The 18,100-nt window shown below is 38.5% G+C and overlaps 1 protein-coding gene across 1 annotated transcript; it reads right to left on the reverse strand.

Annotated features, from left to right (window-relative positions):
• Positions 1 to 1,681: 1,681 nt before the first annotated feature.
• LOC117495057 (sterile alpha motif domain-containing protein 3-like) lies at positions 1,682 to 10,823 on the reverse strand. Its single transcript, XM_034146114.1, has 7 exons — positions 10,514 to 10,823; positions 9,054 to 9,122; positions 6,430 to 6,581; positions 4,878 to 5,900; positions 4,326 to 4,481; positions 3,515 to 3,607; positions 1,682 to 3,057 (listed from the first exon to the last, which is right to left on the reverse strand). The coding sequence occupies exons 4-7, from the start codon at positions 5,880 to 5,882 to the stop codon at positions 2,749 to 2,751; spliced, it is 1,563 nt and encodes a 520-aa protein (XP_034002005.1). The 5' UTR covers positions 5,883 to 5,900; positions 6,430 to 6,581; positions 9,054 to 9,122; positions 10,514 to 10,823; the 3' UTR covers positions 1,682 to 2,748.
• Between the last annotated feature and the right edge of the window lie 7,277 nt (positions 10,824 to 18,100).

Consider the following 18,100-nt stretch of genomic DNA (forward strand, 5'->3'; position numbering starts at 1 on the left):
GGCGTATGAAACTGTGGTGAAATCTTCTTCAAAGGGACACTCGCTGAAACCTTTTAATAAAAACGCAACAGATGAACACCTTTAGTGTTGTACGGCATTGTTTGTACACGTGAACAAGTGACAATTCTCTCCAAGAGTGTTTCAATGAAACCTTGTAGCATTGGTTCAGATTGCATGGAACCCCCACCAAGGTGGTCCTAAACCAAGTAGGCCTAACAGGTACCAGGTACAATACACAATTTATGTAAATCAGAATTAGAGCAGATTAAGAAGAGCTGCATTTCCACTGCAAAATATTTTGAGGTTGACACTCGAGAAGGAGTTTACACAGTTTTAGGACATAGTTTTGCAAGCATGAAGCAAATAAATGAACTTTAAAGCTGTTTATCTTGCTACACAGTCATGAAAAGATCCAACTGTCTGTATGTCTGTCACCACGTCCATTGTCACAATGGAGAGGATCACATTCTGACCCCTTCTCACCCCAGAGCTCCAGCTCTTTGTGCCTCACACTGATAAGAGCTGCCTGCCCTGGAGATAATAAACAAACTTTTGCTATTCATACCTCTTATCCTTCAGTGCAATGGAAACTATAGAATCTGGCCACCAGTCCATTGTTATTCTGAAAAGGAAACCTATTGAAGGTAAGGCTCTGAAATAGCAGAGTAATAATGTGTCTGTGAGATCTGCGAGGTACCGAGTATGGAGGGGAGGCTGAAGAATGAAAGAGCAATAGAATAAGCAGAACCTTGGCAAGAAAATCACTTCTGTCATTGGTCGGCCATTCCTCATACTGTAATTACGCAGATCTTTGGATTCCCTGGCCATCTGAAATCGGGCCACCGCTTTCAGAAACATGAATTATGTAAATCTTAAAGGAGTCTCAATTAGGTTTTTATATTGGGGCGAGAATGAATGATTCACATCTTAATATCTTCAGCGCTAAAGAGGCTTTTGGAGATCTCTGACAGATATTGCTATATACTAGTTATAAGTTATTACTGCCCATTCAACTGCAGCAGCTCAGCCCCCAAACCACCAGGATTCACTGTCAGAGGCAAAGTCAGAGAGGCATGTTATTGTAATTCCACCACATCCATTTATGTTTCATTTAACAGCTTTATAATATACAGTGCAGGCCCGCGATGCATGTGGGGATATGAAGAGCATCAATAATAAAGGAGCACACAGCAAGACAAGTGTGTGTTTGTGTGTGTGATCTGTCCAGTCACATATACAGTCTCAACAGTTGAACTACACTCAAAAAAATAATTTCTTGGACTTACTTAATAAAGTTATGTCAACAAATTCCACGAAACTGAGTTGAGTAGATTATAATTAAATATTACTAGTAAGAAGAATATAACTGACTTATGTTGAGCCAACGCGACCGTGTTAATTAACTTCAACAATACCCGGTCACCCTGGATTTAATTAATAGCTCTGTGTCCAGCTAACTTAACTGAGCAATATTAAGTCAACACAGTGCAGTTTCTTTAGACATACTTGATTTTTTTGATTAATGCCAACATAAAGATATTATATAATGCTAACTTAACTCACCTATATTCATGTTACTTAAAAGTAAGAACTGCTATACTCAACTGTATTTAGTAAGATCAACTTAACTTTAATTTGTAGTTCAAACTTAAATCATTCTGGAAACTACTGCATTCCGTGTTACTTAACTGGTATTCATTGCTATAATGGAAGTCATTTTAAGTTCACTTACTAAACCAGACTATGTCAACAAATTCCACGAAGTGTAGTTAAGTAAATTCAAATTAACTGACTTAAGGTTCAGTGAAAAAAATACATTTATTTCACATGAAACGCGATATAACCACATAGGCAACCAGGTTTACCAAGTTTAAAATCATGGAAACCCATAAAGACTTCTTTGTATCACACCTTATCAACAAACAAAAGGTTGAAGTTGCACAACATTTAGCTAGCAACAAAAATGTTCAAAAGAGCACCATGTTTTAACCACATAGCCCAAACTGAAACTAAACATTGCATGTAAGTCGTCACATAAATAGAAAAGTAAACTACAAAATGTGTAAAACGTTTATAAATGTCTCTTGTCATCAACTGTTGCTATGGAGATAATGAAAACCGGAACAATAGTTTTCTAGATTATTGTTTTGGTTTTATAGCATATTTTCTGTTTGGTGTTGTCTAATTCTTAATTCTGTCTAAATCCAAAAAAATTCAGCAAGCCAGCTCTGATCGACTCTCAATTCCCTCCACGTTTATCATTAAGCAGGCGACGAAGCACCTGGCCCCCAAAGTTAGCGACCAGCTGGAGAGGAAAACTAAACATCCAGCAGCCGAGGAGCGAGATAACCTTCAACAGTATTGAGACCAAAACAGAGCTAAAGGATGAGTAAATATTGGAAACACACTTGTCAGAACAGACATTTCCAGGCTAATGTTGCTCTTAGCTGGATACGGTAGTATATTATTGACCTGGTAAATATACATAATTAGTTTGCTATCACCTTAATAGAAAAAGTTGCACAACATTTAGCTAGCAACAACAATTTTCAAAAGAGCACCATGTTTTAACCACATAGCCCAAACTGCAACTTGTACGTATAAACTGTACGACATTAATCATTTGTAACATTCCTATTCAGTAACATTCCATAGATAAAATTCCCTCCGAAATATTTGGATAAAACCCCTGCTCCAAGATATCCAACGTGCCGTTTCAAGGCGTTCCACTTGTAGTGTTCAAGTAGTTCATTCAAACAGTTTGTTTTTCAGCACTTGAGCCTTTGACGACAGGTGGCGAACATCCATTTCCATCAGGATCTTTTGAAGAACCTCAAACGTGCATCTCAGGTTTTTTGGATAGCTCAAGTCCAATGCATATGTGAGTCCAAATAAAATTGCCAGTGCGTTCGCAATGTTTTGAAGATCGTTCAGCACTTCCACACCTTCAATTACAATCCCCACATCTGCGAGGGAATCCGTTGGCTCTGCACCTTCCTTCTTTATGGCGAAGATTCCCAAGACCATCTGATCTACACTCTGGTCAGTCTCAACATCCTAAAAGGCAGAAAAAAATAGACCATCAGCCAGACTTACACACACACACACACGGGAAAAAAGCAACACTCTTGCTAAGTAACATATATAGAGCTCCCAGATAAGCATACCTACAAGCTACATTGGGTGTAGCTTTTCTAGTTGTTGACGGTATCTGCTAGGGGCTTGTGGGTATTTAGTTAACCATGGATATGAAAATGGTTTTACAAAACTTTAAAATTTGAGAAACTCAACAGTTCCATTTATGAATTATACATTCAAGCAACGGTCTACAAACTGCTGTTGATAGTTTGAAAAGGGAATTGTACTATGCATGCATATGGGTTATTTTCTGATTGCTCTTTCAAACCTGTGGTGCCATTAGTTTGTTTAAAACCAGCTCAAAAAAGTACGAAATAAATCACTTTTTTTGTTTCCAGAGGGTAATAATGTGGAAAGCAGAGGCACAAATACTTACGAGGTACTCTCTAATCAGGCTTTCGGGGTCTTCATTAAGGTACACAATTAGTGCTTTTATAACGCAGGCTCTCCTTGTCTCGATGGCGTCATTCTGTAACAAAGGAAATGCATAAGTGGGAGAATAGTATTTTTACATTGTGCAGCATTTAACACTAGATGCATTAATGCACAAGCAAACTATCCTGTTCTTTTTTACATGCAACTTCATACAATTTTTTACATTTACAGGCAGTGTCTAAGTGCATTTTATTATGAAGGGGGACGAATGTGCATTCAACTGGAGTACAAGTTATAATACCACAAGAAGCACCTGTAATGCAAGTGTTTGGTTATTACTAGGTAGTGAGTTGTACTTTAAAAGTATTTATGTTATAATCCAAGACACTGTATTTATTTAACTGGGAACTAAGCATTATGATCATCTTAGAAATATGTTTCAGTATAAGCATTTTTTCACTACCATCATATGCAGCACAGTAAATCAAATTATTGCAATTCAAAAAAGCCAAACTTCTGCGAATTTGCATTCATGAAACACTATGTATTACTACATTCCACAGAAAAGGTACAGAAATATGCAAATCTCTTTAGATGAAAATACAATTAATTTATTCATTTTCATTTTGAAAATGACTTGATCAAGTACATTTTAAACTTTGTGGGAACATGACTTAAAATGTCTTCCATCAGCCACACGTCTCAAATATTTTACTGCATGCTTAAGTAATACAACTGCACAATAAATACAATAAAATTAATTTAAACAAAACAAATATTTCTAATAACCAGGCATTTGTTAGATAACACACCTTGTCGTATTCTGCCATGATATTCCTTATTTTCTGCCCAGCGGCACCACCTTTTTTCTGGAAAATCCTTAACAGCTTGGAGGAGTGATGATCTAGCTGCTGCATGAACTTAGATCTCAGTGGGACAGTGGTGATGCGAGCAAACTCTGCTTCCACCTACAAACATTTAATAAAGACAAACACATAAATCAAATCAACACATTTTCTTGTTGGCTGCAGCACCACAGTAAAAGTTAATGGAATAATTCAGCCATGACATTTTTCTTTTTACTTCCTGATGATTTTTTTGTCAAAGCATTGTAAGAATGAAAATATAGAATAATTATTTTTCTCAAAGCTATCATTTAACATGAAAGTTAGGTTAATTTCTTAGTATGATTCTGTAGTCAGGTTCCAATGACAAACATAATAAGTGTATGTGGCCAGTCTTGACGCATTTGCCCTAATGTTTTCTGGCAAACTGCATCACATGTACATTGGTAAAATGCTTCTTTAAATTGAACCCCCTTGCAAAATATAATAATTAAGTTATCAACAAAATATATGACTGACCTCACGCTCAGAAAAGAGAGCCGGCCACCTTCTTTTGAATTCGGCAATGAATGGCTTGTCTTCAATCACCTCATGACGCCTATAGTCAAATGTCCTCTCCATTTTATCCTTCACCACCTGTTGGTTATTGTTCTTATGTACCTCGGACAGTAGTGCCAGCCTCTCTTCCTCTAGGCTCCGTTTGGTTTGTCCTGTTGGATAGTCTGGATAGTAGTTTACCTCCGCTCTTTTAGGTTTCTTCACTTGATTGCGAGATGTGCGTTGATCATCCTGTTGACGCTTTAAAGAATTGACAGTCAGCTCTGAACATCCAATGTTGCGCAGCTTAGTGCGGTAGTTTCCCATCTTGAATTTTAAACTGATCTTCCAACCATAAAAGCCAGTAACAGAGCCTTGCTCCCTTAAACATGGGTGCTTTTTCACAAGTGCTTCAGCTACCGAATCAAATTCAGCACTTGAGGGATATGCTTTATATTTCACAATCTGTGATGCCAAAGTTTCAAGAATATCTGACTTCATTCTTGGATTAGGACTGAAGAGGGTACCATTACTTTGAAAGTCACTATTGGCACGCTGGAGTTGGATCTCGACATCATAGACAAACTCCGGCACAGGAAAGGCGTTTGGCCATGGCTCACTTCTGAGGGATGATGTTGACGAAGAATCAGAAGATAAGGGAAGATCAGTGTCCACAGATGAGATTGAATTGATCTCATCCTGGCTGGATGTCCGTGCAGAGAAGCCAGGACTGCTTGTAGATAAGGCACTTGGGGGGTAAATTACTTTGATTTTCCCCTTGTTTTGAATGTCTGAGGTGGAGGTAAGGTTTATAAACTCATCAAAATCAAGGTCCTTGTATTGCAGTCTAAAGTCTCCAAACACCTCACATTGTCTCTTAATCTCACTTTGAAGTTCCTCAACAGAGCTTGGTATTCCCAAAGGCAGGGTTACTTTTGCAGAGTCATTTTCTCCTAGGATGATGCAAAGCACTGCAGAAGTGGCCATACTTGTCAACAGGTTACTCTAAAGAAAAGACAGAAGAAGATATATATTTTTTAAACAGTAGGTAATACAATTCGAGGCAGATCCAGTCATCATCAGTGGAGGTATCATAGGCATTGAAAGCACTGGGTTAGTGTGATGGAAGTATTCTTTAAACTTTAGTAACATATTTAATTATGTGTTGTGTAAATATTTATATTTGAATGACTCTTGCACATGTGTAGTTATAAAGCCATAGTAAACATTAAGGCAGCATTATCATTTTTGGTAGTTCAATTAAACTGCAGACCGATTTGAATTGTCGGCAGTTTCAAATTTATATTGCAAATGTTACAAAATGCAACTTGACTTGATTAACTAGCATGCATAGATTTAGTTAGGGTACGCCAGCATCCTTGTAGAGTTGTGTTTTATTATTTCTGTTAACCTAACCTCACTTGTTTCTGACTCCAAACCCCAGATGTTTTTAATTGATATTCTGTGTCTTATTTTACCCACATTCCCATGAAGACATTCAGTCAAAGTCAAATAAAAATTAAAGGATAATTACCTGACATGTGTATGTATCTTTTAAGGGTGACCATTCGGAGGGTTCCACACTTGTAGTCACTCAGGGGATAGTTGTCGGTCAGTTCACTTAACTCTGCCAACACAATCTCTCTGGCTGAAGATGACTGGAGCTCAAATGCTCCGTAGTGCTCCCTGTACCATGAAGACAATTTTCTGCATATAAAGATCAATGTGTTTTTCAATATACACATTTGAAGTATTTCTGCAAATTCAGGCAGTCCACCTACTGATCCATGCACAAGAAGCATTCCAATTCTATATTCAATGCCATTGCTAGAGACAATGTGTGCTAGCGTGACTGTTGTGAGGTTAGTGTATTTCTGACTTAGTTGAAGTGCTATGTCTTCTTTCATGATATCTAATGGAATTGTTGAGACGTTTGACACGTCAAAGGCTGACCTCTCATTACTCCTTGTGTGCATGTGATAGCCAATCATCAGCTGGTGCTTATTTGCCAGAGACAGTGTAATGTTCTTGAAACACTTTGTGTGTCTTACAACCTGTTTGAAATAACTGTGCTTGGCCTCAAAACGCATAGTCCAAAACATCACAATGGGGCCGAACAGCTTAATCATTTCTGGGTAATGCTCCAAAAAGTGATGTTTTGGCAAGAGTCGCTGATCTGGAAATACTTCTTGGTATCTCTGTCTGTGCTCTGAGATTTTAAACTCTAAATATGCCACAGACTCCTCACAGTGGATAGGTGCAACAACAAGCTCTACAATATGTTTCAAGTCTAGAATCACTTTCCAAGCTGGTTCGTCTTCAGGGATCAACTGCCCAATCATAAACGGCAATAACCTCAATAAACACCAATTTTCGTGCGCGTTGCCACCAATTCTTTTGTTTCGGACAAAATTAACTGGGACCAAATGAGGTCGGTTTTTTTTGTCCCCCCACTTGTATGGAAAGTTTTTGATGCTCTTATTGAGGTTTTCAAGCGTAACAAACTTTTTGGAAATAAGCACACCAAGGCACAGTGCAAGCTCTACTGGGACTATGCCCTCAAAAAGATCATGGACAACATCAGGAGGATACCCTGATGTGACACTGAAATGGGCAAGTCTTTCTGTGAAAATACACGCTTTTTTTACACCAAAAAAGCTACCTCCTTTTGCCTGTGCAGTATCAATATGGACTTGATGAAGCTCCTTGTTTCTTGGGGTAAATGCACCCGATTTCACTTCTTTAACCTGAGTTTCTGCTCGCTGAGCTGTACAAAACCTACAAGCATATGGGCCCGAGAAACTTTCCACAAATCCGGCTATTCCATGTGCTGCAAGGTTGTCTGACACTACACACTGAAGTGTCCCTTTCACAAATGTACCCAGTTGTGAGACAAAAACACCCTGCCGCTCCAATGTAACAAGGTCTTGGAGTAATGGTTCAAATACTTTGCAATAGCCAAAGGTCTTCACGTCATCACTTCTACATAAAAGAGCCAGGTATATTGAGGTCAAAGAGGAATGGCTGCCAGGAGGCAAATTTCCCAAAATCCAATAGACAGCACAGAGTTTGTGTGTTTTACGTGAAGTACCGAGTGGGTTGCAGACTTCAAAGTCATCTACGTATAGACAGATGGAGATTCTCAGTTCCCCCCCTGCCAGAAAATCATTGTTCTTGAAGTACTGGCCATCTTCAAAAGATTTATAATGAAGGTGGTCATTCACTACCTGTTGTTCTCTTCTCTTTTCAACAACCTTGCTAAGCACATCATTTTGATGAAGTAGCTGATGTAAAACCTTTAGCAAAGGGACATACTGAAAACTTCTTTTAGTCTTTGCATCAAGTATGTACTGAACTGGATCAACAATATTGAAATGATCCTTGTAGTATTGCTTCCTCTTAAAAGCAGTGGCTAAAGGTCCTTCCTTTTGTAAAGCTTTTGACAGAGGGTTGGACGTACAAAGTGTACAGCCTAACTCATTAATGAGCAATTGGTCAACTTGCAAGTTATGGTTACTGAAGAAATCAGCTAGAATGTTGTTGGATACTGGCACCAGAGAAGAACTAATCAAATAGTGCAACTCGTTTAGCAGCTCATCAATGGCAGAGCCTGGTACATGGAAACAGTTTTCAAGTTTTAATAAAACAAATGCCAGTTTCTGTTCTATAACTTTATGCAAGTTCTCTGACGTTTGGACCAATGCACCAACCTCAAGCTCATCATCGTGAAGTATCTCATCACTCTCTGTCAAGCATGTATCTCCCAAAGTACAACTCAATGAATCTGCCCTTCCATTTTCCACAATTCCAGCTTTGAAATTGTTCAGTGTATGCGTCTTGTGCTTTCTGTTCTTGTGTGATTGATATGTTCCGTAAATATTTGTTGAAAAGGAACAACTTTCAAACACACAACAGATGGTTTCGTGTCTTTTGAGATGGTTGTTAACATGAACGAAAAACTCTCTCAATGAGACAATGCCACTACAAGAACAATGATGGCAGGTAAATGTTGTTACATTTACAGATTTTTGTGACGTTTGATCAAAATGTGATCTGGATAGATGACTTCGAAGGGCATTCCACGTTTTAAATGTGCATGGGCATTTAGAATATGTGCATGGATAAGGTTGTCTGCGGCCAAAGTGGCCATGTATTAACCTGTAGTGCTTCAATAGCTGAAATCTTGAGGTTTCCTCTGCACCACAGTCTTTACACTTCCACATGTAACTGAAAATGAAACAAACAAAAATATTAAACAAAAAATGACAGAGTATAGATCAGTGATGCAAACACAGGTATGGTGAAAAAAAGAGAGAACTATTCGAAGCAGAGAAAAAACAGCGTAATATACCATCTGACAAAGGCCTGTGCTATAATGCTTCAATGAACTGGCTATTCTTTATAATATACTCAGATCAATAGGAGACAGAGATGTTAAGTTATAAATCAAGATTTTTCATTTTGGATATTTTACAAATCACTCCCCTTTTAAACTATATTCTTGTTATTTTTAACAACTTTTTTGTTACTGTCATATAGTATTTTATACCTGTTTTTCATTTAGTCTCTAATGTCTCATTAATAACTATAATGATCATATCAAGGTGTGCCTTAACCTCACTGAGCTGAGGTTATTTGAGCCTCTCAGGAGAGAGCTCTCTTCCACCTGGTTGTAGAGAAGCTCTTTAAATTCGTTAGCATAGCTAGCTAACCAGATGCTAATAACAACAGATCGCCACTGTGATTACAACTAAAGACACAGCCACGCAAACACTGCGGCATGTGTACGGCTCCTTATGGGTACTGCAATATTTGAAGAGCTGGAGCGGCTTTCCGGTGCTCTCCGTCAGCACTCCTTTCAGACATATACCACGTGAAGACACGTTACGCTCGTGTTGTGTTCAAGGAACCTGTCCTTGGTCAGGAAAAACAGGCACTCGCTTGTTTAATTATTTTGCGGTCTAGATTTCTTCTTTTTTTAAGTACGAAGTTGTTGACGGACTCCAAACCCCCCCCCCCCCCCCCCCCAAAAACGAAAACTCTTCGGTTCTCCACGAATTACACAAGTCACCCAAATCAGCGTTAAAAAAGCGGGAGGCGCCGAAAAGCACTAATTTGCATCACTGAGCCCCGCTCCCTCTCTCACTCTCGCTCGCCCAACCACTAACGTAGCTGGTTTACGTTAGCAAGCTAGCTCTCACACTGTAACATTAGTGCTATCACACAGTCTGTTCTTTATCTGCAAGCTTCTGTCTTCCCCCGCCACAGGCATCTCAGTTGCCGCCGGTTAATAGCCGGTCCTGCTCACTGACAGTCAAACACATATCCCTAAACCCGACCAACAGCCATCTTCGCGCCACTTTCACAATATTAAATTAACATTTCACAACACACAAGTCAGTAATTTATAATTCAATTTAAAACTGTTTGGTTGCTACTGTGATATATTCCTGCTGGCTAGCATTAAGTTAGTTAGTTAGCTTTCCAGCTAGCCAACCTTAGCTGCCATATGCGAAAATATTGCAGATATTTCTGCGAGTTACAACACTCTCAATTTCACATTCTAACCGCATGTTTATAAACCAACTTAAAATGTTGCATAGGAAAAACATACTCACTCATATTCATTTGGATGTCGCTCAGGTCTCTGCCATTGCTTCTTCAGCTTCTCCTGTCCTTCCTCACCGCGAAAAAGCCCACGTCACAATCATATCCCTCATGTGAGCCTCTGCGCATGCGCCACAGGCAATTTACACAGCTGTGTTGCGTTGGAGATAATTGAGCAGCATATGTGGCTTCAACAGGTATCCATTTTAAGAAAACCCTACTTAAATCAACTAGGTTTAAACAGCAAACTCAGATATATCAATTAAATTGGGTAAAGATGCATTCATTAGATTCAACAACTCACAGAGTTCACTTTTTTGAGTGTAGGCCCCCCCCTCTGACTCTTGTGATCAGTTTTGCATGATGGTCACATCCTCTACAGTCTACAGTGATTTATGTGGTGCCACCCAGCACACCTCGCTGCTCTTAACCCACTGGGAAATGCCAATAGCCAGATGGGGTGAACGTGTTGACATGCAGTTAAGTCGACCATGGGGGTTTATTACAGAGAGGAGACAAGAACAGAACAGACAGGCCTTTAGTTCATGTCAACCATGGGTTACCTCCTACAGTAGGCTACAGTGCTTCTGATTTATGTTAATGGTGGCACAGTATCAATGTTGAATTGAGCTTTTTACTTTTCACCTCATTTTATTCTGACTCACTACTACCTTTACACCTTCATTATGCTGTACGTCTAGCTGACAAACAAAGTCTTGGTAAGCCAGTTGATGGAATTACACATTATTATTAAACCAATAAAACCAAATACAAGCTGTTTCACTCCAAACAGGGACTCCTGTTCAAAAAGTGAGCACAGAAATGTAAAGCTCGTTTTGTGGACTCTTGTGAATTCTTACACACCTGCCAAACAACCATGTGGGGGTTAAAACATGTCCGAAAGGACCTCAATGTCTGCGTTTTGGTTGACTTTGACTCATTCAGAGTATGCTGCAGTTGCTTCTTTGCTACTTGTTTCATTTGACTCTCTCTAATCTGTTATAGCAGATTGTCCCATTGAGTTGATTGCAGGGCAAATCACCTGTTGCCGGGAGGCTTGTGGCGCAGTGGATAGAGCCTTGGTCTGGGGATCAGGGGGTCACAGGTTCAAACCCCACTGCAGTCAGCATGTCATTGTGTCCCTGGGCAAGACACTTCACCCCAAATTGCTCCTGTGGGGATTGCCCACAGTATTGAGTATGTAAGTCACTTTGGATAAAAGCGTCTAACAAGCAACATGTAATGTAATGTTGCACAGAGGACTGGCTCCTGGTTCAGAATTGAGAGAAGCGTGGTACATTTGAGACTTGTTAGCCATGAGGGTGTAAAGACTCTGTTATTTACATGTAGGCCATTTTGAGACTTTGCTGTCCTAACTTTTCTGATTGAGAGTAATTCTGAGCATTCTCAAACTAGCTGTGCAAGTGAAATGTAATTTCTATGTTTTTAATTCACTTTGTTTATTGGTCCAACACATGTCCTTATATTTGAAGCGGTATTTGTTTATGACTAAAGATGCATTTTATTTGAATTAAAGAGGAGTTCTTAATTTTAATTAAAATGGCATTTACTTAATGCCACTTGTTTCTCCATTTTAGTTTTGTTTTAATTAGTTTTTGAGTTGTTAATTATGCTTAAGCTAAAATCTTGGGAATAATTACTTTCAGAGGTTTCAGATGAACTCTATAAAATGAAAACAAGAATCACTTCATGAAATCGTTTCTTTCGTCCTGCGGCACTTGTTCTCTCTCACATGTCTTTGAATAGTTCTTACCTGTACTTGTTGAGTGTGTTTTTAAATATATTAAGGCAAGGCAAGGCAAGGCCAGTTTATTTATATAGCACATTTCAACACAAGGCAATTCAAAGTGCTTTACAAAAAATGAAAGACATTAAGAAAATGGCATTTAAAATCAGTCATTAAAAAGCAAAGATAATAAAATAAACATTAAAAGAAAAAAAAATACATGGATAAAAGTTACAGTGCAGTTTAAGATGTGAATAGTTCAATTAAAAAGTAAGTAAGAATTCTGAATGTTGATATCAGGCAACACGAGTAAAACACCTTTGTTGGTGGATGGTTGTGTAAAGGGGCTGTAATAATACATAAGTACCAATCATGCATTAACAAAGAAAGCTTTCTTTCATTGTTCGGCACCAACTATAACGACTGATGTTAGACAGAGGCTACTATCTTGAGGTTGCTTTGATTTGTTGATGGTAATTATGCCTAGATTTCAGTATTCATTTGACAGGGATCCTTTGATGCTGATAATTGAATAACATGATCTGCTTAGAAACTCAATCACCACCTCTCTGTGTTTTCCAAACAAGAAAGTGATTCAAGGCCCTGGGGTTTAAGTCAGGTTGAGGCAAACAGGGGTTGAATAGTAAACTCTTGCTCCACTTGACAATCAATGAAAAAGTGTCTAGTCTCAAACATTTTAAACGCCTCATTTTAATTCTCTCGGCATTGGGGGCAAAGGTGCCAATTTTCTCTCATATTCTGGTGCGGTGTGTGATAGCGGACAGGTTTCTAGAGTTAATGAGAGTGATCCAAAACGGCCACCCTGCTGAATGGAAATGCAACAACTGAATCATCGAGTCATAGATCAGAAATACAAGACAAACATGTTTGTGTGTATGTTATTTGTTTGTTTGTCTGTAAATCGGTAACTGATTTTATAAGGAACTTTATTGTTCAGAAGAACTACATTGGCTTTACCCTAACCCCTGTCAAAGGCCCTTAGAGATAAACAAGAACAAACTTCTTGCTTTATTTTAAAACAATGTTTATTCAAAAATACTGTCAGATCAACAATCACATATCTATCTATCTATGTATTATTTAGCTCAATGTTTGTTATTCCACCCCAGAGTCCAGTCCTTAATGTACCGCATGAACAGCTGACTTGATGCAGCTGCTGCACAACAAAACCCAACCATGCTGCATTACCATGGCTACACACAAGTATTAAACAAGGTCATAAAAAAACGATAATATTCTTATATAAATAAAGAAGTGCATCAGAGAAATGTGTACATTGTGTTTCCTTTAGCATCATGTTAAGAATCTAAATAAATAAAGTAATTTTTTTGCACACATAATGGATGGCGCAGATACAGAGATTTGATGATCAAATTAACGTTTCTATTATTCCCTACAAACCTCAACTATAAATGTTCCAAGTCAAGGCCACGTTTGGTAAAGAAGGATGATAGCTTTTTAATGATAGAGGAGCCTTGAGGGATGAACCAAGGACAACAAGACAAGTCTCTGATTTCCAAAGTGGGACAATTTTCTTACAGAATTACTTCTTAACCACAAATCTTCCAAATCCCTTTCTTAAGGGTGCTTTATATGATATTTTGGTTTTGTTTCTTCATTTGTTTGCTTGCTGGATTGTATACAACTTTTACAGCAGCTTTTAAAGTTAAAAATCACAGATTCACATGTCTACATATTTTTCTTTTTAATTCATGACTGTAGTATTGTAAACCACCGATGCCTCTATTAGCTACTGTAGCATGACATTGCTAGACCAAAATGCAAATGTGAATAAGTATTAAACCTCAATTTCTTCATTTAATTTTTCAATTTTCAAGAGGTGTTATCAACGTGTAGATCAATTGGTCTTCGCAATGCATAAGCAAATCAGCTTGCTACTCGATAACTGCGATTTTGACCTAGCTACCCCTCAACAAAAACACGTCTGTTTACTATCCTGGCCCCCAAGTGGTGGAACGAGCTCCCCATTGACATCAGGACAGCAGAAAGTCTATAAATGTTCTGTCACAAACTGAGAACCCACCGTTTTTCTTGATCCTTGGCCATTAAACCAAACAAAAAAAATGTCACTTTAATAATTTACCCCATTTTGCAACTAATGCACCTGCACTTATTTGAAGCGAATACATCTGCATTTTTCTTGTTTTTCTGAGTTTTTGTATTTATGGTTTAATGCATTTAATGAAAGTAGCTTTGGATAAAAGCATCATCTAAATGAAATGTAATGTAATCTTAATGTAAAAATGCTTCCTGACGCAATTTGACCAATGCACAAAAAACATGTTTCTAGTTCGGATCGACAGACAATGGTAAACAGACTACAGCATGCAGGGATGAGCTGCAATAGTGCGGCATCAATATGTGAAAGACTGTTGGCATTTTTACCATCAGATTGTGACAATAGAAAGTGTTAAGTAACTACCATAATATAAGAAAAATGTAAACTAATGTGCTGTTTAGCTATTACAAATGAAAAGGAAGCAATACCTCCACAAATCTGTCTAACATTAGCTTGTGTGATCACTTAAAGTTGAATTAATGTATGTAATTTTGCCTCATGCTCAGTATGAAAGATATGTTTTAGCTTGAAGAATAATGCTGCAGGGACTTTCTATCTAGTCGAAGTTAATATAATATCTTCTATTTAAAATGAGGTGGTGGAGGGTCAGTGTATTACTCTGAGAAATATGGTCGTTGGTGGAGTCACTCTTTATGGCACCCAGCTGTAGTAATTTCCTTAGCTCATTGTTCATTCAATCCAGTTTAATCACTGGATTTAAAGAGGGAAATTCATCACATAAGATAGTTTCCGATCAATTTTATTCTGCTTAGTGCAGAGAACAGAACAACTTATAATAACCTTTAAAAGGCACAATGAATAGGATTACCCATAAAAACAATGATCTCACTCTGTGACCTCCAATTGTGCAGGATGTCCCAACATGCTATGCTTCCAGCATTGGAGAACTGCCACCTGGGGAAATCATTTATATAGCAATTACGTTTTTTACAAAATATATGCTGATGTTATGGCCTAATTTCATGTTTTATTAAGCTGACAGGTGGATGTCTGTTGTTTTTCTCTACATGGTATAGCAAGGAATTCATTTGGTGTGTTTCGATGTAAATACATTTAGCGTGAGGTTCATGGAGATCACACATGCTGTCCACTGACGCCTGACCTTCTCTGTTTCCATAGAAACAAGTGCTTAACCCTTGTGTGGTGTTCATATTTTTGTTATTCAGCCAGTGTTCGTGGGTCTGGTGGACCCGCTGCCTTTTTGGGCTTCAATTCAACACAATCAAACAATTTTATGTTAAAATACTCAAGATGTTTACTTCATCTCACAAGTAATATAAACAGCATATGGTTAATATTTGCCCTTTTATATTTGTTAGATCACATTAATGATTTAAAGTGCTACTTTAAATCATTAATTGTTTTCCCGCTGACCGGCTGGTCCTGTGGCTGGTCTTTTTTTTGTAACTAGCTGATGCTCAATCTCATCCTCTTCTTCAAAGTCGCTGTCAGACTCAGAATTTGCAGAAATGTGATCCTCACATTCTGAAACCTCTTCCTCTTCCTCTACATCATCATCGAATGGTTCTCTCTCTTCCAAAATCATTTGCAAGGCCCTCTGAGCAGAGAATCATTTGGCCATCTTGATCAGTTGTGATAAGAACCCAAACTGGCGAAGCTTTATTTATTGTGTCTCGCCCCAAATTTTCAGCTTGGATAGAATGTGAAAAAAATAAAGATTGGTTCCCGTAAAACATAATGCGGGAATGTGAGAGCAGACAGGAGTCCGTGCTTGAATATATCAACAATGCTGCAACCTTGTGCGGGAATGGCAGGGGCAGAAACACAAAAGTCTCACACACACACACACACACACACACACACACACACACACACACACACACACACACACACACACACACACACACACACACACACACACACACACACACACACACACACACACAAGGCCCAGACAAGTGCACAGGACCTACAATTTCCACACTTTTGTTAGCCCCGGGCCGAACATCCTGTATGTAATATAAATGTGTAGGGGGGTAGTGGGTGGTCATTGAAAATGTGTTCTGATATATGTTCTTCACAGAAAATGAGCCAAGGCCATTGAGTGTGGGTTTGAAACAATTATTTATCAAATCATTTTTCTTTAGCTAAATAATGAAAACGGGTCCCAGAGACCCGAACACCATACGAGGGTTAAGTATGTTTTTTTCCAGCCTGGTAGGGGTAACAAGACTTTTTTCTGTGGTTAAAATATATATTTTGTTTGTAGCTAGAAGTCTGTTTGGAAGTGAATGATCATCCTCCTCACCGTCATCATGACTGTGGTTGTCTAACTTGGTTTTGAAGCTGAATCAAATCTTTGTTGATTCTTTCACATACATACTTAAAGGTGGGGTAGGTAAGTTTGAGAAACCGGCTCGAGATCGCTAGAATTTGAAAATACACAACCGGAGAAAATCTGCCACTTCCTTATAGAGCCCCTCCTCCAACACACACGAACGCGCACATGACCAATGAGGGCACGAGATAAGTTTGTGCACAGATGGAAGGCTGACAGGCAGGTAGGCCATCCAGTTATTTTAGCTGGCCCGGCTAAAATGATTGGTCGTGCTTTTTACAGTATTACGGCTTCCACAGATGAAATTTTGTTATGGATTTTTTGTCAAAGCACTTAAGATATTCATTGCTATCGGGATGTTACTGTAAGAGCATTCCATGGAATATAACAAAAAGTGTATCTCGAGCCGGTTTCTCAAACTTACCTACCCTACCTTTAATTACCATTGTTATTACTGCCAAACAAGTAGGTAACAAAAAACTGAGATCGAAAAGCTTATCTTTATTTATCCAAATTGACATATTTTACACATGTATGACTGGCTCTATATATTTAAGAAACACAGGCTGCTCCCTGTAGAGTGAGATCTCACAGAAAGCACCGCCTTCAGAAAACATCTACTTTGTTTAGTTCTTAGATCTGCAACTTATTTCTTACACACAGCATGCTGTAGAGCTCCCACTGGGTCGATCTGAGTAAGTGTGAGAGACAGGAAGAGAAAGGGAGAGCATGTGGGAAAGCAAGTGGTAAGAAATCCCTTCACATCGTATTACCAGCCAGTTTAGCTCTTGGAATTCACACCTGTCTCCATGCTCTTTTTAACACCTCTGCAGCTATCACATCATTAATTAAGCTTATGTCGAATGTGCCCAGAGAGCCTGGTGTGGGAGAGAGATACGACTGCAGGCACCACAAGCCATCTGCTTCCAACATGCTGATGTCACAGGCGATCAGACCTAATAGGCCCTCTGTCCAGGCAGAGCCAGAACAAGCATTTGTATCAGCAGCTCTTGAACAGGGCACTTTTTTAGAGCCTGATACTGGGCGGTCTGCTTCTCACTTAGAAGACACCTGCATGAAATGGAATTACACACTCCAAAATAGATGCACATTTGACAAGCACTTGTAAATGAACTTTAAGAAGATAACAAGTCCTCATGGGAGGTGATGACGTACCAGCAAAAATATAGGTACAAGTATTTTTTCCTATATTTGTCTGTTCTCCTAGTTAGAAACTTTAGCCCTTACATGTTTATTAATATAATGCCATCTTCTGTCTAGTGGACATCTTATTGAGAACCATTTATCTCTCAATAGCTCCAGTATGACATATGTTATATCATCTTGAAAAGATAAGTATGAACTAATAGGTTATTTAAGAAAATGGTTACCCTATATAAAATATTAAAATTCAATAAAGATTTTATTGC

The sequence above is a fragment of the Trematomus bernacchii genome, unplaced genomic scaffold (assembly GCF_902827165.1).
Source record: "Trematomus bernacchii unplaced genomic scaffold, fTreBer1.1, whole genome shotgun sequence".
NCBI classification, from domain to species: Eukaryota; Metazoa; Chordata; class Actinopteri; order Perciformes; family Nototheniidae; genus Trematomus; species Trematomus bernacchii.